The sequence below is a fragment of the Colias philodice genome, chromosome 26 (genome assembly GCF_061535455.1).
Source record: "Colias philodice isolate Cphi_HAF_F1 chromosome 26, ilColPhil1 Martin Lab GWU primary, whole genome shotgun sequence".
In the NCBI taxonomy this organism is placed as follows: Eukaryota; Metazoa; Arthropoda; class Insecta; order Lepidoptera; family Pieridae; genus Colias; species Colias philodice.
In genome coordinates this window covers 473,988-501,186 of record NC_143111.1, presented here as the reverse complement: position 1 = coordinate 501,186, position 27,199 = coordinate 473,988, and the positions used below count along the sequence as shown (strand labels likewise).

The 27,199-nt window shown below is 34.7% G+C and overlaps 1 protein-coding gene across 2 annotated transcripts in view; it reads left to right on the top strand.

The window, feature by feature from the left end:
• LOC149476710 (uncharacterized) overlaps positions 1 to 27,199 on the top strand; it is a 100,561-nt gene extending 73,362 nt beyond the window's left edge. For both annotated transcript variants that reach the window (XM_089711181.1, XM_089711180.1), the window contains exons 5-11: positions 13,262 to 13,386; positions 13,844 to 13,985; positions 14,540 to 14,732; positions 15,164 to 15,207; positions 16,208 to 16,308; positions 24,389 to 24,517; positions 24,942 to 27,199. In XM_089711181.1, the coding sequence (XP_089567307.1) occupies positions 13,262 to 13,386; positions 13,844 to 13,985; positions 14,540 to 14,732; positions 15,164 to 15,207; positions 16,208 to 16,308; positions 24,389 to 24,517; positions 24,942 to 25,964 (1,757 nt within the window). In that variant the 3' untranslated portion in view covers positions 25,965 to 27,199. The remainder of the gene's footprint in view (positions 1 to 13,261; positions 13,387 to 13,843; positions 13,986 to 14,539; positions 14,733 to 15,163; positions 15,208 to 16,207; positions 16,309 to 24,388; positions 24,518 to 24,941) is intronic.

Genomic DNA, 27,199 nt, shown 5'->3' with positions numbered 1-27,199 from the left:
CGCCCACTACCGTTATCAACATGGACACCTTTAAATCGTCACCAATTTCGTTCAATTTAATGTACTGATTTACTCGTCGTATATACGCAGGCCACTGCTTCGAACTCAAATTGAAAGGTTCAATTTTACCGATAGGCATCTTGGATTTCGCAAAGAACAAACAGTTGAAACACAAAGAAAAAAAAATCCTGCCTCGTCGCCAATGATACGTAAATGAAAGGCGGGCTTCAACGACAGACTGATTTATTACAAAAAAAACTGATTTACCCTCAACCTTAATAATTAATTTGTTACTTATTCTAAACTACCGTTATTACAGCCAGCGAGATAGGTCGATAATTAGCCACGCTCGAGATACTACCGGTTTTATTCTTAGGGACAGGGATAACTATAGTTTTAATTAAATCCTTAGGTAAATAGCAATGTTTGAGACAGAGAGTATAAAATTGAGCCAGAACAGGGTAGATGTTTTTACCAGCATATAAAACGTGTTCTATACTAAGAGCATCATGACCCGGTGACTTTCCGCGCTTCATATTTTTAATCACCTGAGAAACGTCCTTAGATGTTATGATATTATTACTTTGCTTATGTTTCTCAGTTGATTGTACGGTCTCAGCTGAAGTTGATACATACACATTACCATTGACATTTGCATTAGCTATAGGGTTCGTATTAAACTGTGCCTTGAAAAGATTAGCTATAGCTTTAGAATCTTGTTGTCCATCTACGCAAGCAGGTAAAACGTTTTTGTAATCCATTTTTTTAGTTTCCTTCCAAAATTCAATAAAATTTCCGGTATAATGATTTTGAGCTAAAATATCTAACTTTATTTTGTCTTGATTTTTTTGAACATATTTTAATGCAGTCTTAAATTCTTTACGTGCCGAGAACATAGCATCGAAATAGTATCCCGAACGCGGCTTACCGTAGGACACCCATTCCAGGAAAGTTTGCCTAGCGAGTAGATGAAAATGTTTAATGTGTGAATTCCAACCAACTATTTTATATTTACATTTTTTCCTATTATTAAAACTTCTTTCAGCTGATGATTGCATAATCGAAATAATATCACAGTAAAATTGATCCAATAATTTAAAATGATTGTTGTTTATACAATTGCTATCACAGTCTTTACATATAAAATTACATTCATTATCATATTTATTTTGTATATTAGTAAATTTTAGTTCACACATTTTTGTATAAATAGCAATATGCTCTTCATCTCGTATACCCCACATATATTTAACATTATGGTTGACATAATTATCACATTTCTTAGGTGTTATCACATTTAAATTACAATTTAGGACTAGAGGTAAATGATCTGACCAATAGGAGTCATATTTAATATATATTTTAGTGACTAGAATTTCGGCAGCCGCCGTTACAAGACAGTGATCGAGCCATCTACACGACCCGTGAGAGTCACTTATGTATGTATATGTGGCTGCCGGAAGCCTGTCTATATCTAAACACTGCAAGTCCTGTTCACTACAATAATTTGACATTTCTCTGCCGAATCGTGAGTCAGGATGTGCATTATAATCCCCACATATAAATGCACATTCGGTGTCAGAGGCCTCAATTACTGTAGTAATCAGTGCCAAACATTCAGTAAACATTGGTAGATTTTCTTCACTGTCTGTTGGCATATAGACAGAAAACACCAAAAAAGATCTATCGCCCCTACCTAGACGCACAGCCATGACTCGATCACTGTCACACGGTATAACTTCAACCTCAGAAAATAGATTCGTACGCCATATGACAGCAATACCCCCATATGGCCTACCACGCAGAAGTGTGGATGTGTCTACAGAAGACTTGGCTGAGCCTCCAAAATCTTTATGTATTTCATTCACGAAACCTAAGTCATATGGCATCAGCCAAGTCTCCTGCAGCGCAATAACATCCGCATCGTTACATAGGTTCCTAATTTCCTGCACGGAACGCTTAACTGATTTACAATTGTACGAAATTATAGTTATATTTTTATCCCAACAATCCATTACAAAGGTTTGCTAACAGTCGGTTGTTTAAATTTACGAAAAACTAAACCTTGCGGCCAGAATTCATTATTTAGAAAAGTGTTTAGTTTTGTCGACAGGATAGATATTTTAAATGAGTTAAAATTCGTCTCCCTACTTTGTTTCAACAGTTGCACGTCCAAACATTCTTCATTCATACTTATTATATAATCTTTAATATCATTTTCTGTTATATGTTTTTGTGCCCGTGACAAATAAATATAAGAATTGGGAATAGCCGCTTGCAGTTTAGACGTACTCTGCAAAGTACCGCGAGTATTACGATATTTATATATCTTTTTCTTCTTTGTAACCGTAGTATAGCCATCGTTATTAGAATTATTAGATTCTTGACGAATCGCGTTATCTCCAACCATTATATCCCGATACGTAGGTATAGGCGTCAGCTGTAACTTGTCGCAATTCCGCTCCCGAATAGGCGCAGCCGCAGTCAGCGAGCGGCCGCCGTGCGGTGCACCCGTGCTATCGCCGCCTGCACATGGTTCGGACTCGCTATGAATGTGCTGTGAGATTCCACTTATTGCCTGCGTTGAATGATTCATCGTATCATTTTGCAAGCCCGCTGTACTGCCACTGCCTGTATCATTATATTCATTGTTTCGTTTTCCAGTATTCTTATCATCACGATAAGACTTAGGAAAGGACGAGTGAACCGAGTTACGTGAGGATTGCAACTCGTGCATTAACTGTTTAACGTTCTCCAACTCTGTCTTGATGTATACAATATCTGATACATAGTCATTACAAGAGGTAGAGGTAGATTTCATATTAGCGACTTCACTTTTTAACAATGCCATTTCCTTCAGGAATGTGGTAACGTCAATATGGTCGAATGAGACCGGCGGTAGTTTATTTAAGTTACTCGCTACAAACTTGGGTAGACTGTCAGGTTCAAATTCTTTTATTAATTTTATAATTTCTTGTAAGCTTTTCTGCTCCGATCCATCCTTCCTTCTTAGAAACTTTTTATTAGGCGCCATCAGCTTATAAACAATTTGCCTCGCACATTCTATTTCATCACAGGAGTATGTACTTAAACATATCTGAATAATACTAGTTTCTGGGAGAGTGTCAACCTTATTTGATATAAAAGTTAATAGTTCATTTATAACGACATCACATTCAATACATTTATACTCATTTCGAACTGTCGTTTGACGATTCACGTTATTAGTACTATTTACGCGAGTTATCGCGACGTCAGAGGAAGGAGATCGGACCATCGGCATCGTGTGAGCGGCTCACACAACGGCCGTAGGCAGACTGTATTATAGTATGCGTATCACAAAAACAATAAATTAAGTGTTCTATCTCCAATATAGCAAAATAGACATCGATTGTTTTTAACGTTTCGTCGTTCCATATACATATTTAAAGACAATATGCAAAATCATCCTATACAGAAAAAAGAAAAGCTAGAAACTTGGACATTCGGTTTTCTACGCTTTCATGGGCTACGCAAATGTGTGCCGAAGCCAACGCGTTATCCACGCCTCGCCGTCTCCTTGGCGACTGATCCAAGTAATTATCGCGGAAAATTGACAGTCAGCCAGTCATGTTTTGGAAATTAAATCGCCACAATTTGGTGGTAAATTAAATATTCTGTAATAGCAATACGGTTCCTAACAAAGTACGGTATATTTAATTAATTCTTGGTGGTTGTCTTATTGACCTTGTCCGCATTAAATAGCATTGTTAAGATTTTATTGGTGAAGCGAATTAGGTAATAAATAGGGATTAAAAGATTTAATGAGTAACTGTTAGCAAATTTTCAGCGCCAAAATTCTTGCTACTTTAGTGCCAATTTTTAACCGATTTCATTATAGTATTGCTTCTTATTTCAATATGTTGGATAGGTACTTTTAGTTCTTTTTAGAAACTTTCAGTCCATGCTCTTTTTAAATTCATCAGTTGATGCTGTTGGTGATTATGTTGTTGCCGATATGACTTTGAAATTGGAACAACCAGACCTTATTTTATACATTTATTTCGTGATTAGCGGATTTATTTCGTCCTTTCATCTGTTCGGCTATTGACCAATTCGATATGGATTATCTCGTATTGCAATAACAGATCGTAGACACAGTGTAAATGAGACTAATCGATTTTACACATCTCTTGATACTACCGGTTTAAATAATGCTAGATAAGATCTAGGTCACTGTATCACGAATGTTCTTTATACCTATAAGTTATTTTACGCTTATTTTCGGCTTTTATCACATCGTTACCAATTAGTATCTACAAAAAAATTATGTGTTCTTTCACGTATCTACGTATTCGCAATAGAATTTTTTGGTGTTTCACCGATTAATTCTCCAAGCATTTCATCCATTTCTGCTAACCTCTAAGAATTCAAAATACAGACTTCGGTATTTACTATAACAAGCGTAATTAACGAAATGATATAACGTAGTAACTAGAGTATCGGAAGCCTTACAATAAGTCTGTAATCGGGGCGAGTGTTGTGTCACTGCTCCATATTCGCATTTTTTGCCAAGTTTAATGTTAGTCGCGAGCCGCAGTTATTAACAAGTATTATATCATAATATACAGCATTCTTTACATTACTGGTATATTGCATTTTACTTTTAAACTGCTATTATATTTTAATTTTAAACGACATTTCCTAAAACGATGGAATTGATCAATTCGTAACGTTGATTTTTTTCTGCTTTATGTTATGTATTTACTATTTTTGCGCAGTTATATGATACTTAATGACGAAGCACAAAACACATCGAATCAAAATCTTTCAGCATTTCAATACTTTCTTATTTTTTAGTCTTTCTTATAAATTGTCATTGCATTGAGTATCATAGATATCGTTCAAGATTTAATCTTTACCTTACCTTCATTATACAGAGTTGATAAATATACATTGTAATACAACACACGCAAACAAACAGTAATTCAATCGAGCTGTCTGGTCTTACCCTTATTATTGGTATAGTACACACGGCGCGTGGGAGCGTCCAATCAATGATTCTTTATGTGTCGTAGTTAACACATTACAATGACCACGTGGGCGAATTTGCACATTGTGGTGTCGTATTGATTGCTTTTCATTATAATATACAATACAATAGATAATAATTAAACAATGGTGGAAAAATTATCGTTGTGTATTTTATGTTGTCAATTAGTTTAAAATATATCCAGTAAACTAGATAAATACAGCTTTGCATTTTCCGATACAGGAGCTATGTCTATTTTTCGATTATTATTGATTACTGTAACAATGCCTTTTCTAATAAGCTAATTATTAGAAAATATTTATTGCGATTATATCTTTGTAAGCGATTTATTCGTGTCGCAAAGACATTTATTCGTGATGTGATAATTTTGACATACATTTATGAATATTACGGTCATAATCGAATAATCGCTACAATAACAATCAAGCCATTTTTATTAGAAAAAAGACACATAAAGTAAACAATAAAACAACTGTCATATCAATAATTTAAACATGATACTAATAACCGCTAACAGTTTTGAGCTTAGAATATCTTTAACAATGACGTTAACAAAATATAATACGACACTTGGCCAATTAAACGCTTCATTGGTCTCGTTAAACAATGTTGTTTATTTAATGGCTTCGAACTAACAGAGATATGATTTCATATGTGGTGACATACTTCGGAATATTAGCGCAATTGTACGCACTATTGAAACTATTCCCTAATTGGATGCAGTAGATTTCACGTAAACTATTACTTCAAATCGGAGGAGGAAAGGATTAATTATACCTACCCTATATAATAAAATTATTAATTAGCATCCAATATGACTTTTTTCTTTGGGATCACAGTTGAAAAGGGACTGGCATTGCCCTGCCCCTATACTTAACAAATACATACTTATATTAAATAAATGGCCAAAAATAATAAAAAAGATAACCATGTTGAGATCCAGTTCGTTTGTAGTATGCTATACAATTTGTATTCCTTCTAAAACATTTACCCACGTAACAAATAACAATAAACTCGAAACAGGCACAAAGTACGTGCTATTTGTAAAGCTGATTAAGCATAATGTCCGACAAGGTTCGTATGTCAGCTTCGTTTAATCCTTACAGCTCACTGAAGCTGTAAGATTAATTATTGTGCAATATTTCTTATGTGCATTTAGACAGATTTGTTAAATCCCTTCAGTTTTATTTTATTTTAAATATTATTGCTTTGCTATGTCTTGCTACGGCGGGCTCCTCAACAAATCTATACTAATACTAGCGGTCCGACCCGGCTTCGCCCGTGGTACATATTTACGTTTTCTCTACATAAGAACCATCCTCGTACTTCAAGAAATATAATAAAAAAATAATTATCGAAATCGGTTCAGCCGTTCTCGAGTTATGCGCTTACCAACACATTTTGCGATTCATTTTTATATATAAGAGACTAGCGGTCCGCCCCGGCTTCGCCCGTGGTACATGTTTACGTTTTCTCTACATAAGAACCATCCTCTTACTTCAAGGAATATAATAAAAAAAGAATTATCGAAATCGGTTCAGCCGTTCTCGAGTTATGCGCTTACCAACACATTTTGCGATTCATTTTTATATATAAGACTAGCGACCCGCCCCGGCTTCGCACGGGTGCAATGCTGATACTAAATACACTACAGAAAAACTGTGAACGTTGTACATAATTATGTAAAAACATAGCGGCCCGCTCCGGCTTTGCACGGGTATAAAATATATAGCCGGGCGGCCGGCCGGTACCGCGCGCCGCAAATGCTACGTCCCGAAATTTTTAAATCTGTAATATCTTCGAAAATATTCACTTAAATCATACGGTGTAAAGGGCCATATAGATCTATATTAAATGAACAATGTATTCAAGGTATTTAATTGGTTAAGAATTAATGCTGTATTGGTTAAAATCGCATCGAAAAATAGCCATTATTTGTCGTAAAAAGTAAATGACAAAAAAAAGTTATTGTGGGTTATCCATAAGAGATAGACATATACCATCGCGGACTTTTCTGTAGACCTTTTCAATGTGTATAATACTTAGTACATTATTTTGATAAAACTCGTAGGGTACAGCCTGCGTTTGCAATGTAAGCGGTAAAAATGTAATTTTTTACGACATCACATTAGAAACTTCAAAAATAACAGTACTTCTCCACTATTTAATGGATGTTATTATACATATAAACCTTCCTCTTGAATCACCCTATCTATTAAAAAAAACCGCATCAAAATCAGTTGCGTAGTTTCAAAGATTTAAGCGTACAAAGGGACATAGGGACATAGGGACAGGGAAAGCGACTTTGTTTTATACTATGTAGTGATGATAGTGATAGTGAAGATTATACAGTTGAAGTTGTTTGTTTGTTTGAACGCGCTAATCTCGGGAACTACAGGTCCGATTTGAAAAATTCTTTCGGTGTTAGATAGCCCATTTATCGAGGAAGGCTATATATCATTTCGCTAAGACCAACAGGAGCGGAGCACTGCGGGTAAAACCTAGGAGCACAGCTAGTGTTGTATTATGTATACATTTTTCAACGTTATGCTAACGTATTCAAATAAATCAGAGTGTTTTTACTTTTTATCATTGACATGTAGAAGTGGTCTCTGACATTTGCAATTCTAGGTCTTATTACAGATTACGTTATGATTATGAATACATTACAACAAGTATTATTGCAATTATTTAATATTTTATCAGGGGACTACATGACCGGGTGTCAATTTATGTAAGTAGGGCAATAAGCCATAATACATACAGTCATGCGTGAAGTCGAGTTTCTAGGCGATTATCCATTTGTATTCAGTGCACTCTTATCTACAATCGAATGTGCTATTTTTAACACTAGAGCTATTTTCGCAATGCTCAGCTTTGATAAAGTACATAAGCCATTAATAAAGATAAACAAGAGTGTGGGAACTAGAGAAGCTCCCTGTGGGACACCATGCACATGCAGAACATTTGCTGCTGTCCTGACATTAATTATTAATAAAAAATATGCGTATCTTCGTCATTGTAAAAAAAAACTAAAATGTTTGACGTGAATGTGGGAATGTTAGAATTCAGCAATACCTAAGGACAAAATCTTTGGGTATTTAATTTTTTAATTTTAAATTTGGCGGTTTAACTTTTTTGCAATGTCCTTTGACATTGCATAAATCATGATAATTTAAAAAAAATGTGATGTATATAAATAGTACAAGTACTAGTTATACAAATAATAATCTGATTAAAAATTCCGTTAGAAAAGTGATGACGGACGTTCGCCATTTTTGCATATCCGCACTTCCTGCACTCACTAAATAAGGTTTTCATGTTATATAATTTGCATAAAAGTGATCGACGTGACATACTCCGTCCATTTCTTGTCTAAACTACCACCGGCAGGATTTATTGCCTATCCAATAAAGTTATCGTCGCATAAAACATGATTGCTTTTCGTCTTATTGCAATATAGTTGAATCTTCTGTAAAGCCGCTTTGCCCTTGTACCGGCCTCTTATTTTATTTATTGTAAAGTTCGGAGCCTGTACTAATTATTTATTTACATAAAAAGATTCAAGTGAGACCGGTTACAACTTGTACTTGCATTGCTATACTTTATGGTATGTATATGCAAGGTGAATTAATTATGGAAGACTATTATTTCAATTTTTTTCATCACTGTGTATTGTTGTTTTAATTATGAACGCTATTTTTTTTGTAATCGGAAAATTCAGCAGCAACTCACGATAAATACTAGTCTAATATTATATAGCTTGTCGGAAATTGTTGAGTCATAAATTGTAAGTTCATCAAGAAGTCGAGTGAACGAGCATCATAATTGATTTATGGCAATTCATATTTTTTATTAACTAAATAACTTTTAATTAACTAGTCTGGTAACACGCATAGCAGAGTACACTCATATAAATATAGGTAGTAATAATAATAGTTTGCTGTTGCTTTGAAAGAGGAACTAAATTAATTACTAAAATTTACACTGCTCTTTTATAATCTGTCACCTTTCATCAGCCAATATCTAGAATATGCAAGAATTCTTAATATTTCATACTTAGATTACAAAATAAAATACAGATGGAGCATGACAACCGCCCGTCGCCCTTGTCAAAGAAAATACGAAATCAAAAGCAAATACGTCGCTGCTCCAGTGCTATAGCGCATATAGTGTCATGCAATACGTCAAAAAGGGTTTGCAATTTTAGTAAAAAAATGCTGTCTTGTGATAATAAAACGCTGTAAAATTTGTTCCCGAAAACAAAAAAAAAGATAAAACATCGTTTCACAGGTTTTCTGTAGATTATTTGGCTGATTTATTTCTTTATACGAATAATAATTTTACAGATATGAAGGAATACAAAACTTCAACGTATGTTGCCAGTATTTTGAAAATGAATTTGCCATTTTTATTGGTAAAACGGTAAAATGGTTAAAAGATCTTCAGGGTAATGCTGTTGGATTTTTCGATCGTGTATGTGATTATTTGTAAAGTGCACTAAAGGTTCATGATCATTATTAGATCATTTTAATAAGCATAATACATTATTTTGTTACTTTTATAAAGCTTAAATACGCCATAGTCGTTTTCGCTAGCGATTTAATTTATGTGAACTCCATGATGTATATGATGAAAATAAAATGTCCCGTATTCTCGACTAAAAACTACCGCTATTTGCATTCATATATTTTGAAAAATAAAAAATAATATAATTATTAATTACTAGCGGTCCGCCCCGGCTTCGCCCGTGGTACATATTTACGTTTTCTCTACATAAAAACAATTCTCGTACTTCAAGGAATATAATAAAAAGAGAATTATCCAAATCGGTTCAGCCGTTCTCGAGTTATGCGCTTACCAACACATTTTGCGATTCATTTTTATATATAAGAAGATTATAGTTAATATTGAAAATTTTTGAAGTGAAACTTCTTTATCGGGTATGGAAAAAAATTTAGTGTAACATTTTTTCGTTTCGTTACGTGCCATCTTTTTCTTGTCCCTACCACGCGTGATTCGACGTATTTCTGTAAAGTTGCAAATTATTTTTTGAAAAATAAGGTCATAAAGAAGTTTTACTTCTTACGTGTGTACACTAGGTAGTACACGCACACATTTTTTTATGTAATTTATTTAATTAAAAATTGAATACAATTATTTTGTCCATAATATATAACTTTAGTAGGCAGGTACTTTATATAATAAAAGAATTTTTACAATATTATAAAAAAAATATCAACAAACCCGAAATAATATTAAAATAAAAATTAAAACTTGACTGCTAATTTATGTACATATATAGCCTACGTCACTACCGCCACTAACATAATAATTCAGATGATTGCAATGAAACCTCACAACTCAAAATCGGTCCAACGGTTTATACTGCAGGGCGTGTCAAAGAAATATTATACATACATACATAAACTCGAAAAACATAGCCCTCTTTTTTCCGTAGTCGGGGAAAAATTTGGGAAATTTTTCAATATCTGGTAACATTACACGCACACAGAAGCACTGTGTACGTACAGTGCAGCGGCGAAATGACAGCACACATAGCTTTATTGAAAATGACGATAAATCATTCGGTTTAGTTCGGCAACGCTCCATCTGTCTTTTATTTTGTAATCTAAGATTTCATATTTCCCATTTATTACAGTTCAGTGCCTACTATTACGGCGAGTCGTGACACGATATAATTTAATATCGGAGTGAAATTCCAGACATTGTCAGTTGTTCAGATTCATTTCTAATACTTTGACGTCGAGAGTATTATAATAAGTTATTAATATAATATCGTACAGCACGTACAGAATTGGCTCGCGTGACCATTCACTGTAAAACGGTGAAAAAGTGCAATCAAGAAAGTAGTCAACCTTTACATAAATGCCTCAAATAGCACATGGTATTTTGTAATCTTCTTAGGTATCTTCTTATATATAAAAATGAATCGCAAAATGTGTTGGTAAGCGCATAACTCGAGAACGGCTGAACCGATTTCGATAATTCTTTTTTTATTATATTCCTTGAAGTACGAGGATGGTTCTTATGTAGAGAAAACGTAAACAATAAACATGTACCACGGGCGAAGCCGGGGCGGACCGCTAGTTCAACAATAAATGTAATGAATTATGCAGTTATTATAATGATAATTAAAGAATGTTTATTCACATTGAAATAATGCTCATAGTTTGAAGTAAACATGATTTTTTAACTGCATAAATGTTGCCCTGGAAACTATTTGATCTTTACGGAGATATTATTATCGCAAATTTTATGCAAATGGAAGTGTTATTGACGTATTTAAGTGTATTTTATTACCTTATAAGCTGAAAGTAGAGTCGATTTAAGAGAACCTTGTCGAAAGCTACAAGGTGAAGGCATCGCTGGTGGTCCTACGAGAGCCGTCTCTGGTTATCTCACTGCGAAATTCGGTTCTTAACGGGTTTATCAATATTAAACGATATTACTAACAATATTAAATAAAAAATAGAATACAAAATGTTATTATTATACAAATTATTTTAAATTATAAATGTCATATGTATTGTGATCTTCATAAATACTATTTTATGTATTTCTTCTTGTTTTGGTAGTACCTGGAATAAATTTTCTATTATTATACATAAGTACATAAATATTTGATATGGATCTATTACTAGCTTTCTCTCAGGATCATTTACGTATGTAAGGTACATAGGATGTAAAAGGACGGGTATATAATATGAGCATGACGAATAGGCGCACAATATCGCAATCAAATATTCATGAGGTATGCGGAGTCAGGGGCTCGGCTTGTCTGCGGATTATTCTGCGGCTTACTATTAGACTATACTTCAGTTATTTTTCAAATTATTCTAACAGTTACTGTTCAGTGTTTGAGCTATGGTTAATGATTACGTCATAGTATGAGTTGGAAGTGTTTCTCGATTTCATTTGTCTAGTTTCTATAATAAATGCTTGGCTTAGTTTGAGGTGAAAAGATTAACACTACAGATTAAACGTTTCATTGAATTCTAACAGCAACAATAGGTCCAGAAACCGTAAAGACCGTAAGCCGTAAGTCTGCCCAGTTAGGGCAGACTTTACGGCTTAGCTCAGTTCAATTAGAATTGAAAATAATGAATAACATTGCAACACAGAAACTTTACAGACCGGTAATGTGGTTCAGCCCTCTAGGCTCTAGATAAGGCCTCTATCTAAGGATTAACTTCCCTATATCAATTATATCTTAGCCGATAGTTCAACCTAATTATATCATAACAAAAACATCAACAAAAACACCCCCAATCATTCTCCGATCAAACGCCGTAAAGAATCGAGCCCAAACTAATTAAACACCGTTCACAGTTAGCAAGTATTTCAATTAGCATCGCGGGTTGTGGCTCGTCACACGAGCAGCGATGCGGCGCGTCGCGTGCCGACCGGTGCAGTTATGTAACGGGCTTTGCTATGTTTATGTTCTCGATAACTGGACTATTTACTTGGATAATAACAGATAGATGGGGTAGTGCTGTGGATAGTCTATTGGCAAAAGAATTGTATACTATTTGTCTTAACTTCTTTAATGAAAGTCTTAATTAAGCGGTGTAAATTATACCTACATTTTTTGTCCCACGACGATAGAGTACAGACCTATAAATAGCATTAAATAAATATATTTATGGTGGGCTTATTGATCCATTCTTGACCGACAGAATTTATCGATTTTAGCACATCGTTTTCCTTTACCGTTTTGAGCAATAGTGCTGAGAAATGAGAATAATGCCTAGATAAATTGAACTGACATTGTTTAAATTTATCGCACTCTCGCCTGGTCTCGAACCTTCGCCCTTTCATTGAAATTGAAGTTCTCAAAGATGGAAAATTGATTACATACCTACCCTACATAATTACTTTAGCAATAATGTTGTAATATATAGTGACTTAATGGATTGTTCTTTCGAATATTGGTTTTATTATATTTATCGATGATTAAAATTTACATAATTTTAAAAGAGCAACTAGTTACGGAGTTTCTTGCCGGTTCTTCTTCGTAGAAACTGCTTTCCGAATCGGTGGTAAATGGTAAAACTATGTCATGACTATTCAAATGTACTTTTAGAAGAAGACTAATTGAATTAAAACATTAATGATATAGATATAATGCTTATGTATTTATTTTCGGTATTATATAAACAGGTTTCTTCCTAGACATTATTTTAATGATTTAATTATATTTTCCAGGTATAACATACGTGACGGGTGAAAATTTCTTGGATGTTTTGGACAATGGTGCTGAGTTATGCCAACTAGCTGCAGTCATACACGACCGGGCTCGGGAGGCGCTGGACCAAGGACTTATTGTGGGGGTGAGTTACCAAAAAATCATGTGTAGAAGCAGTTAGTTTATGGATTGTAATCGGTTATTGTTAAGTATGTGACAAAGCAATCATCAGATTGATACAAAATGGTTCTATTCACAACATAGAAAGGATGATATAACACCTTTAACTGTTCCCGGTTATATTATAACATGTTCTATATTTTGTTCTCTGAAGGATTTATTATTCTTCTATTTATTTTCGTAGAAATCCAGTTGGCTAATATTTTATATTCCCTACTAGTGGTCTGCCCCGGCTTCGCCCGTGGTACCTACATGTTTAAACTATCCTATCTCTCAAATTGGATCGAACTGCACATGGTGTGCGAATTTTATTATAATCGGTTAAGTGGTTTAGGACTCCGTTGAGGACAAACATTGTGACACGAGATTTATATATATTAGAATATTATATATTATATTAGGTATGTATTGTCACTTGTCAGCCGGTGCCAGCGATCCGCGGGCGGTGTTGGCAGCGCGCGGCGCGGCGAAGCTTCTTTTCGCGAGACAACGCTGAGAACTTCATCACATTCTGTCGGGAGCTCGGTGTGCACGAGAATCTGCTCTTCGAGAGCGATGATTTGGGTAATCGATTTCTATACTTATATTATACATATAGCTGAAGAGTTTGATTGCTTGAACGAGCTAATTTCAGGAACCGCGGGTCCGATTTGAGAACATTATTTCACAGATAACGTCCTGTTTTACTCAATAGTATTTGTTATATTAGTTTCACCTGTATGTTTAATGTAACCGACTTCTTTAGACTCGATTTTGACCCACTTTAAACGGACAGATTTAATTTAAACTACGTACCCTTATCAAGGATTATAGACATTACGATAATTTATAAGCTTATTATTCTAAAAAATGTAAGTTAGAATGTTACTTTCAGTTGATTCTATCATTACCTATTCATGAAACCTTTATTTTTAACGTGATAACGTTTTTAAAATCGTTTTAGTCGGGTGACATGTTCAGAAACTTGTGTCACACCAAAACCTCACGAGCGCGATCGCAGGTATAATGAGAGAGAGACGGACCGATCCCCCGTCACATCTCGATCGTAAACCTACTTTACAAACAATCAATACACCAATTAAAATTTGTTAATCTATACATAATATCTCGTTGCACAGTACTGCACCACCAGCCGCGTCAAGTAGTGCTCTGCCTGCTAGAAGTCGCGCGGTTAGCCACTCGGTTCGCGCTGGAGCCGCCCGGGCTCGTGGCGCTGGAGACGGAGATCGCGCGCGAGGAGCGCGACGCGGGCCGCGACTGCAACGCGCCGTGTGCGCCCTGGCAGTTCCGGGACACGCTGCCCGTGCATACGTACGTATTGCCTGTATTACTGTCAGTTGACAGGTGACATTGACATTTGATAGTTGACAGTAACGGTGCTTCTAACTTGACAGTTTCATATTAAAATAACAGACCAAAGTTAACCAACCAGTTGACAGTTTCGTAACTCTGCGCTGCTACTGCAGATAGACAAACAAATGTAAATAATAGTACAACTAGTCTTTTACATTCCTTGCCACTACCATATAAATCAGTATAACACTTGCACCCAAAATATAAATAAACGCGACTTATCCACAAACCTATATTATTGTTATATTACTATAAAAAAATTAAGTATTGCACCTTCAAATGCCTTTCAAATTTTAATTCCATATTATCTACATCAATACATCATTAAATATTTTTTAAAATAAATTGTTACCTATTAAATAATTGAGTTTATAAATTTCTAATTACAGATCTACATCAGAATCAAAACCCACCTCAGCAGAACCAAATGACAGTAAGTACCTTCCTTTTTATTATGTACAGTAAGAGCTATTACGCACTGTCGACCAGTCGCCGGCGACTCAGTCTCTCGGCGACCAAAACAGAGAAACTAGGGGCAGGAAACCAAGCCGAGCGACAGTATTCTAAGTACATTCGTGCAGAATCCGGTCCCTACAAGAGTCGCTACGACAGTTGCTTGCAGTGTGAACGCTCCCATTTGAAGCCGTGCTTCTATTGGTCGCCGGCGACCGCCAGTCGCCTGTGCGTCGCCACAACGTAACCTTCCTTTCAATGCTTAAAAAATTTTATTTTTTCAGCTTTGTCTATCGTACAAAGAACTTTATCCAATCTCGGTGACAAAAGCAACGGATATCTCTCAATAATACCGTTTGTCTACTTGTCTTTTTGGAATTTTCTCGAATCGTTTGTCGAACAAGTAAGGGTGCTCCATAAAATACTTTGCAAATATTGAGTGATCCCTTGCTCCTATTTGTTGAGACCCTCTTTACATTGTGTATCTTGTGTGCTATGAAATCGCAATAAATACTCAGTAAGCTATATTGTCTGCCCTGTATTTTATGGATATCCTTTGCTATGTTTACATTATATTATATTATGTGCTAAAGTAGGTACTCAAATTATGTTTAAATTTCATCGTTTGTTCATTCATTAAAATTTTAGCTAACGATTTATAAATTCTAAACATCAGTAATAAACGTAACAGCCTCAAAAAACATAAATTTCATTTATCATTATTTTGTTAAAATTATGTTTTAACTTTAACTATGACTATTTTTTGTCAAGTTTTTACATATTCAGTGAGGTTTTACTTCCAAGTGATTATTTATATATCTGTTCATAGTCCGTTGACTGATCGCAGATGTTAATAATTATAAAAAAAAGTGCTTATTTAACGATTTTACCCTCCCTGTTAATTACTCGTACCGCTAGCACAAATAAATCCATTTAAATAGTTTGAAAAACATGTATTTGTATAAACCCCATGTTTCCAGCTGAGTGTTGCGTGTCGGACAGCGTGGAGGCGGAGAGCACGCGCAGCTCCGACTCCGACACCGACGTGCCGCTCAGACCCACCAACGAGCTCGACAAGCGGGTATGTATACAGTATTGGAAATAAAAATAAAAAACATTCGTCATGGTTTACTTATGGCAATAATGAATATGCTTGAAAAATGTATATTATGGTGATTGCAACGATCTGTTCCCAGCCAATATCCCGCTAGATGGCGCTGAATTCTACATTTCTAGTTTATTTGAGTTTTTGCGTAATTGGAATAGTCATCAAACCTAGGAATAGTCATGGCGGTTACTGAATATTATATTTTATTGAAATATGTTATATCATTGCCTTAAAATCCACCCAATTCGGTAAAATTATGCGTTTTAACATCTGTCATTGCATACAGGGTCGTTTACACACACAGACGTATACAAAAATGATAAAGATTTAACTCTAGATGGCGTGAATGTAAAGCGCGTCACACACGGTGAAGATACTACCTATAATATTTTATCTAATCTAGTAATATTTTATATTACAGTATCTTAAGGTATCCGGTATCAGCGTTCTGACCATCATTTTTCTTTTTTCGCTGTAGAACCGCCATCCTGTTACAAATGACCCACAAAGGAGAATGACCACGGGTGGTATCGGTAAAATTTTAGTTGTGCCACGTATTCGTTATATTGTTAATTCCTATTTGTATTTATAATGATCATATGTATCAATATTAAGTCTTAATTAAACCGGATAAATTGAAATAATAGTAAAAGTAAAAGTTTTTCTTTTGAAACATGTATGAACTTTCGCATTAGTAGGAAGTAGGATTGTTATAAAAATAAAAGTTATATTTGTTGGCGTAAACTATTTTATTGTAATTTTGGGAAATAAATAATGTCAAAATTGATTACCTACAATAAAACGCAGTTTTATTTTATTACCTACATTACACTATTGTTTTTTTTTAATCAAAACATGTATTTGAAGTAGCAAATATGATATTATGCTGATCCAAGCATTTTCACTCAAAACTAATATCAGTAATGATTTGTAAAAGTAAATTATTTCAAAATACATTTCATAACCAACAAGTAAGAATAATTATTCATACAACAACAAATCAAAAACACTATTTACTATGGAAAAAAAACCAGGAAGGTGAAAAACATATTTACGATTTCGATGCACTCGACTTTTAGTAAAATAATAGGTAAAAATATTATTATGGTTTTGATCACAGACATATCTGTGGTTTTGATTTTAGCTACTAGTATCAGAAAGCTGCGTGTTCAATGCACGTCGGGGTCCCACAACTGTGGAGGAAGGAAGGTAGAATACCTCCATCGAATAAGTGAAGTTTCTCGACATACTCGATTTGCCGGCCGGCCTCAATGAAGATTGTCCGAAAGTTGTATATGTGCTCTGTAACGAAAAAATTTCGCTAGCGCGATTCAGAGTGAGGTGTCGTACAATATACCTAATGAAGTTTTTCATCTTTTTATTTTACTGCAAATACAAAATAAAAATTAAACAATGGTAATGTAAATTCTAAACAAACTACTACCAAAATACAATTAGAACAAAAATCATTTGACTTGTTTATTTCACCCAGAGGCCAGAGGCGGCTCGTGACAAAATTGTATACCTAGGTGTTCACTTGAAATAAAACAACGAAAATACAATAGCGTTCGGGATGATTTATTACAAAAAAATGAGCACCACATTTTATAAATGTCTATAACACTAAAAATTACAAAGTACAGGCTATTTCAAAACGAATTCAATGACTAGGTATCAATAATTAGTAAATCACCGAATTTGCATTCGCGAGCGTAGGTATCCATAGTGTTTGTCACTGACGGTCACTGACCTCTATAACTTATAGTTATAGAGGTCAGTGGTGTTTGTTGTGTAAACATGTATGTATTTGAGTAGTTAGTAGCATATTATATTCTGAATTTCTGATCCATGCCTATTCACTCAAAACTAATAACACTAATGATTTGTAACAGTAAATTATTTCAATAGGTAGGTATTTGAACATTTCCCAACAAGACGTAAGAATAATTATTCGTAGGTATACAAGATACAATAACAAATCTAATACACTATTTATTATTTTATTATTTACTAGCGGTCCGCCCCGGCTTCGCCCGTGGTACATGTTTACGTTTTCTCTCCATAAGAAGTAATAGCTAGAGAGCTAGCGCAAAGCTACCTGTATGTATTTGACCAGACCTGGATTTTTGTGTGTTGATTCCCCTATACCTACTATACATGAGATGAGGAGTCACTAAGCCCAGAGTGGTGGACGGGGCGCGCGCTTAGGTAAGACAGGTGGAAATTTTTGGCGAACTTTGAAACCATTTGACCACGTCTGCCATTTTGATATTTGAAAATAGATTATTATTACTATCGGAAAATAACAATGGCAGACCATTATCACGCGGATAACATTCTGGCAGACACTTATGAAAGTGCTGAAAAAAATACAATTTTGAAAGTATTTGACCAGATCTGCCATTATATATACATATATTTTATTTATTAGGGTCTTAAAAACTTATTTTCGAAACGGCAGACATTTTCATTGCGTACAGACTTCAGCAGACAACAAAACTTTACAGACTTCAGCAGTCAACAAGACTTAGCTTCTACATGGTCAGATGTATATATGTATTACGTTCCCTGACCTTACATCAATGATTTACTTTATTAATGTTTTTATGGTCATTTACATTTAATTTTGAAAACTATGGAATAAAATTTATAAATTTGATGATACAAAACTAAATATACATTTGTAAAGAATCTCAAATATAAAGTTGTGTTGCAAATAACAAATCATCATTTAAATATTTAGTTTATTTCTTTATTTAAGAAACAATTAACAATTACAAAACAACATAAAAAAACACGCATGCATTTATTGAAATGTTCATTCATCATCACTATCGTATGGCGTTGTGTGACTCGTCTTCATAATCCATTGAATCGGATTCTGTAAAAGTAAAACGTAAATTATATAATAAAAGAAATGAGTCATTATAAACTTACCTAGTAAGGCAATGCCTTTGATGTCGCACGATGCCGCCGCGCCGCCAGTGTAGGTACTTCTGCTGCTACATGAAGATATGCTAGGGTTGCAACAAATGGGAAATAAAACAATTGTAATTATTACTATTATGATGTAATCATTTATTCATATTATGTACATTCAAAACAATTGCTATTATTAAATCTGATGTAATTATTTTTTCATAAATATATAATTATTATTAATTATATAATATATTGCACTGTGAAATATTTACGTATCACTTTATTTTTGATGTTCTTAATTGTCTTTTATAAAATTTAAGTGACGCATTCGCATTGGGATCAACAATCCGATAAGAAAAGAATGGAGACAACATATACATAGCTTTGATTTCAATTCTACAGATACAAAATATACAATCTATCTAAAATGATACAACGGATGTTTCCTGCGTTTTCTCGTCAAAATACCGAAACAACGTAATTATTGTATAGTAGTTGGGCGTGAAAGTAAAAAAACAAATGAAAAGTGTTTTCCATATGATTATTTATTAAATTTACGCGATTAAGAATAATTTCAACGATACAATTTAGTAACCGAGAATTCAGAGGATTAAAGAAAATACCTGCCTGATCATTTTATCAAACTCTAAAAGAATTATGGTTATTTCGCATCACTCGGTTTATTAGTTTGGTAATAATTATTAAAGGTAGTTACAACCCTAGCCATTGAGTCGAACGGTAGGCAACACAATATCGACTTTGTGCGGGTACATATGGTACATTTCTTCTTGCTGTGAAGCGTAATTATTATTATTAAGATTTTTTAGGCTATTTTGAATCAGCTGTTCTAATTTAATTCTAGAAATTTATTAAAACGTGATTTTTTTAAAAGTATATTATGAGTTTATAAATACCTCAACCAATAGTTATTGTGTCCTATCCTCATTTCTTTATATCTTGGTAGTTAACTAAAGTGTTAAATTTACATAACCTCAACAACAACATTTACACTGCCACTGCACTAAAACTAAACTAACTAGCTCTCTAGCTATAAGAACCATCCTCGTACTTCAAGGGATATAATAAAAAAAGAATTATCGAAATCGGTTCAGCCGTTCTCGAGTTATGCGCTTACCAACACATTTTGCGATTCATTTTTATATATAAGAAGACTAGCGGTCCGCCCCGGCTTCGCCCGTGGTACATGTTTACGTTTTCTCTACATAAGAACCATCCTCGTACTTCAAGGAATATAATAAAAAAAGAATTATCGAAATCGGTTCAGCCGTTCTCGAGTTATGCGCTTACCAACACATTTTGCGATTCATTTATATATATATATACTAGCGGTCCGCCCCGGCTTCGCCCGTGGTACATAATATTTACGTTTTCTCTACATAAAAACCATCCTCGTACTTCAAGGAATATAATAAAAAAAGAATGATCGAAATCGGTTCAGCCGTTCTCGAGTTATGCGCTTACCAACACATTTTGCGATTCATTTATATATATAAGAAGACTAGCGGTCCGCCCCGGCTTCGCCCGTGGTACATAATATTTACGTTTTCTCTACATAAAAACCATCCTCGTACTTCAAGGAATATAATAAAAAAAGAATGATCGAAATCGGTTCAGCCGTTCTCGAGTTATGCGCTTACCAACACATTTTGCGATTCATTTTTATATATAAGATAAGATTATGTGAAAATAACCAGGAAGGTGAAAAACATATTTACGAAAACATAGTAACATAATATGGCTGTCGCTACAATAATTATATTTCAATTTTATCTTTTTATACCTAGTAGAACTGGCCGACGAATAAAAAAAATCGTATTAGAATAAATACAATAAATTACGGAACAAAAAAAGGATTGTAACTGAATTAGGTATGTTTGTTTCTGGGCGCACCGTTTTCGACGACGCGACGCGCGACGTAAGCGTATAGGTATAGGTACCTACTTTGCTAAAACAAACTAATAAAATTGTGTGTCTGTCTGAAAATTCGGAAAAGCATATTTTGCAAGTTTGTAATTACTTTGATAGTTTACCGATTTATAATAATTGTAATTGTAATTGTATAATATATAATTTGCAATGTGGTGAAATTTCATAAAAATCACGGGCCAATTTTTTGTTTTGAATCCCACCGAAAATATAATTGCGTTATTAGAATAATTAATTACTATACCTACCCACGATCAATTATTACAATATAGTCTCAAATGCATACTAGAGAAATATTGCAATTTGATTCAATTAAAATGCATAGCATACAAAAATAAATTCACAACACAAGAAATTCCGCGCGCAAATCATAGCGCGTGTCAATGAAATCAAGAATGTTTTATATCAAGCCGACGCGGACGACGACGCGACGCCGAACAAAAGTACCTACGACGGACGACCACGCTTCGAGTTGCCAAACAACATGAGTAATAAATTGTTTACAAAAAAAACAAGTTTTCCATTTTTCTGTATGAGTAGACAGAACTTCAAAACGCCACCTGCTACGGTTTATATTATGAACGATTGTTATAAAAATAAAAGTTATATTTGTTGGTGTAAACTATTTTATTGATCAATAATTTTGGAATTTAAAATTGTCAACATTGATTACAATAAAACGCAGTTTTATTTTATTACACTATTGTTTTTTTTATCAAAACATGTATTTGAAGTACCATATAATATTATGCTGATCCAAGCATTTTCACTCAAAACTTATATCACTAATGATTTGTAAAAGTAAATTATTTCAATATACATTTCATAACCAACATGTAAGAATAATTATTATTATTCCTACCTACAACAACAAACCTAAAACACTATTTACTATGGGAAAATAACCAGGAAGGTGAAAAACATATTATTATTTACGATTTCGACGCACTCGACTTTTAGTAAAATATAGTAGGGAAACATAATATTATGGTTTTGATTTTTGCTACTAGTATAAGAAAACTGCGTGTTCAAACTACTTGTTTGTCTGTCTGAAAATTCGGAAGTACTTTGGTAGTTTACCGATTTATAATAATATTGTATACCTATATCGTTGTTTAAAAAATATTCAAACACAATAAAATATGATATATGTACTGATTTATCACTGGTTTCAGTGATGAACTGATGAGTCAATTATAGCCACTATACTTTCGTCATACGTGTGTATGATTGATGTGATTTGCAACGTGGTGATATTTCAGAAAAATCACGGGTCAAATTGTCCCACCGAAAATATAACTGCGTTATAAGAATAACTATACCTACGATAAATTATACATAATACAATATAGTCTCAAATGCATACTAGTGAAATATTTTATTTGAATCAATAAAATAAAAAAATAAATAAAAAATAATAATAATACAAAAATAAATTCACAACACAAGAAAATCCGCGCGCAAATCATAGCGCGTGACAATGAAATCAAGAACTTTCGAGCCGACGCGGACGACGAAGGAGCCTAACAAAAGTACCTACAATCATAGGCGGCTCGTGACAAAATTGTATGGCCGTGTTCACTTGAAATAAAACAACGAAAATAGGTACCTACAATAGCGTTAGCAGTACAAAAAAAATGAGCACCACATTATAAATGTCTATTTATACACTAAAAATTATAGAGTATTTCAAAACGAATTCAATTATTATTTAGCAATAATTAGAAAATCCCCGAATTTGCATTAGTGATCGTATTCATAGTGTTTGTCTACACTAATATTATAAAGAGGAAAACTTTGTTTGTTTGTTTGATTGTAAATTGTAATGAATAGGCTCATAAACTACTGGACATTTTACCAATGTTTGCAAGTTTGTGATTACTTTGATAGTTTACCGATTTATAATAATTGTATACTTATATCATTGTTTAAAAATATTCAAACACAATATGATATAGGTACTGATTTATCACTGGTTTCAGTGATGAACTGATGAGTCAATGTTAGCCACAATACTAATCACTTTCGTCATACATGTGTATGAACTATGATTGATGTGATTTGCAATGTGGTGAAATTTCATAAAAATCACGGGCCAATTTTTTGTTTTGAATCCCACCGAAAATACATATATTACTAATTGCGTTATTAGAATAATTAATTACTATACCCACGATCAATTATTACAATTTACAATATAGTCTCAAATGCATACTAGAGAAACATTGCAATTTGAATCAATTAAAATGCATAGCATACAAAAATAAATTCACAACACAAGAAATTCCGCGCGCAAATCATAGCGCGTGTCAATGAAATCAAGAATGTAATTTTATATCAAGCCGACGAGCGACGACGCCGAACTAAAGTACCTACAGTACCATTTACCTTCAGTGTACAATACAGTTTACAGACCTACGACGGACGAACAATAATGAGTAATAAATAAAAAAAAACATAGTTTCTAAGGTCATTAGTTTTATTTTATTTTATTGTTATTTTCTTTGAACGATTGGAAATGAAATTACTCAATTTTTACACAGAACTTTGATTTATTAGAATTATGCTCATTATGCATAAGATAACGAACGCGAATGCACGACATCTAGCGCGTCAATGTCTAAACATCGCCTTTCGTTTAGACATTGACGCGCTAGATCTGTAATAAGTATATAGTCTATGCGCTAGATGTCGTGCTTTATGTCGTGTTTCGCTTGGCAAAAGTCACGCACACTACTGTAGAAGTGTCAAATTTTTCCGGTATTTTACTGTTGTTTTTCTAAGTAAATATTGTAAATTATTGATTAAAAAGGTCGAACGCGCACACATTTCATTATAGAGAAGTGATAAAATGATTAGTTTTAAAGAAATAGTGTCTGTGTTAAGTGTTTAGAGGTAATCAAAAATGTATGGAGGGACGGTCGGAACATCAACCTTATGAAAAAAAAATATTTTGATGTGAATGAACGAGGGGGGGATTCGATGACTAAGCTTGATTGAACAGTTCCAAAATGTTAAAATTACGCTGTCGTAAAAGTATTTTGCAAATAGAACATTATTACCTATTGCAAATAAATTGGAATTGCTAGTCATAAATAAATAAAAATTAGTGATTGCCTAGTTTATTGAGTAAATCAATGATTATATTATACAGTTTATAATTAACAATCATGTATGGTTCCAGGTACAATCCATAACACGTTTGCTAGAGCGCGGGTGTCGCTGCGGTGAAGAGAAGTGTTCACGTCTGCTCAAGGTGAAGAAAGTCGGTGAGGGACGGTACAACATCGCTGGCAGGAATGTCTTCATCAGGGTTAGTAGATAATGTTGTTTTTTATTGGTTGAAATAAAGTAATAAATCTATAGAAATTCATTAATTTGTAAATAGATGTTTTAATTTTGCATACTTCTAACTGTAATTTTGTAACTTAATAACTTAATGAATTGTTATAATATTATAGTTAGTGACTTATTAGAAACTTAATTCTATGAAAATTTATTATTGTTACAAATATGTACTTATTTGTAACAATAATAAATTTTAACTTATTAGTTATTTATTTATTTATAACTTATTACTTATTTAGCAAGATAAGTGATTACTTTATTAACAATAACCATTGTTCCCTTAACATGTGTATTGTTCAATTTAGTAGGTATGTACCTACTAAATTTAACAATTGTTATGTACCTACTAAATTTAACAATATTTTAATAAAATCTCTATCTGCTTGCAGCTACTGAAGGGCCGTCACATGATGGTGCGTGTGGGGGGCGGCTGGGACACGCTGGAGCACTTCCTGTCGCGCCACGAGCCCTGCCAGGTGCGACTCGTCACCAACGCGCGCCAGGCCCTCCTCCCCCTCACCCCCCCACCCCCTCCCCCCGCACCCGCACGCACGCCCCCCCACAGGACCTCCCCCTCCCCCTCCAAGGACTCAGTCTCCCCCGCCAGCAGCAAGGCCACACTTAGCAAGGAGTCCTCCGCAGCTGGCCTCTCGCCCGCGCACAGTAAGACCTCCATCGGTAGTACCTCCCCCGTGGACAAAACAAAACCCAAAGAAAGCATATCCCCCGCGCATAGCAAGAGTTCGATCAGCGGCAAATCTTCCCCAATAGAAGGCAAACTGATCAGACGCAAGACGAGCAATGGCATCCCGCCACCTGAAAGAACTTCCACACCGATCAAACCAGTTGCAAGAAACAGATCGGCATTAACATTGCCGCTTAATGAGCAGAAGACCATACCTCGCTCCAGGAAGCAATCTGCACCAGCCAGTTTCAGCACACCCAGCACGCCCATCAACCGTGCTACTGAGCAGAGGAAATCCTTCAATGCACCCAAGAAATCGCGCAGCATGAGCCTCGCTACACAGAAGGACGATAAAAAGTTCTGCGGGACGGACCGGTTGAACCAAGCGAAAGTTCGCAACGGAAGCATTACCGGAGTGACTGATGTGCCAAGAAAAACGCGCAGCCAGAGCCTCGCGTCGACGCCCATTATTGAGCCAAAAAAGACGCTAACCAACGGCTACGCTAAAACCACGCGCAGCATGAGTCTCGCGACCACAAACGACTTCCCAAAACTGAAGAAGAGCCAATCTGTAACAAACACGCCATTAACCCAGGCCGCTATCGAGGAAAGTATCAGACGGTCGCTCGAAGCGAGTATCGCAGATACGACATCTCCGAAGAAGCCGTTCCTGCACATAAAGGCGAAGTACCGCAGTCCGCCGCCGCGCGAGGTGCCGCCCAGATAACGCGACATTCCATTACTTTACATTACATTATTAGTTACACGCTGACGCTACAGTAGGTCTCACTCACTGACCTCTATTATAACTATACCGTATACGCCTATAGTGGTAGAGGTCAGTGGTCTCACTCCATGCAGCGAGCTCGGGGCTCGCGAGCGTTCTGTTCGGTTCGCGCTCGTTCGTTTCTGTTGTTATTGAAGTGAAAACTTCTTTAGCGGCGTTGAGCACTTTTTCTGTAATGGGTATAAAATCTTAAACTCGCGTCAGGACACGTGACCTGATCGAAAAAGCGTAAGACGGATACCATTCCAAAATATCAAACATGCTCAACGTTAATAATCAAGTTTTCACTTCTGCCGGCACTCCCCCAGTGCAACCCGTCTTTTTTTTGGTCTTTGTTGAGCGATCTCGTTTTACAGCGAGCGACCGACTCTCCGCCCGGAGGCTAGTCATAATTAATTTTATTTTAATTATAATTTAATAATTTCCGATTGCAATAATTATGTTAAGAATTATTTATAATTTCGATGATAATTTAATGTTAAGCTATTGTTACGCGTCGCGCGACGCTTGTGAATGTTCAATTAGATTTCTTATTATGTCTTATGTATAATTATAGAAATTCGATTATCGCTTGATGCCAATTTGTATTCGTCTCGCTTTTATACTATATTTGAATTGTAGTTCCGAAGCTTCTCGGATCGAAGCGTTCTCACCGACCTCAAACGGTACCAAAATTGTTATAAACCACACGAGTCTATTTTCATATCGAACGGTACAGATATTTTTGCACCTAGATAGATAAGCACTAGATAGATACGAACTAATTAATTAGACCCCACGAATCGATTTCTTCCAATTTTGACTTAAGGACAATTGATGCGAATTTTTCAATCTTATGATCGATATAATTACGAGTTTAATAAAATTTACATTACATTTTAACACAGAGCTTAAATAGAATTAGTGAAGAGCGAATTGCTTTCAATCATGTTATACGAGTCTCACAATTTCTATTTACTTTTACTAATTTCGATGAATGCATGAAACCAACTGTCTAAACGGATTGATTTCTATTAAATTTATTTTCATTACACGACAATTTTAAATTTTTAAATATTTTATTGAAGTCTCATATAACATGGTTCGGTGCAACAGCTCTACAGCCTATGTAAACCACTAAGCAATTTTGTGCCAACCGATTTCAAATTTTTTCTTAATAAACTTTTGATATCTAA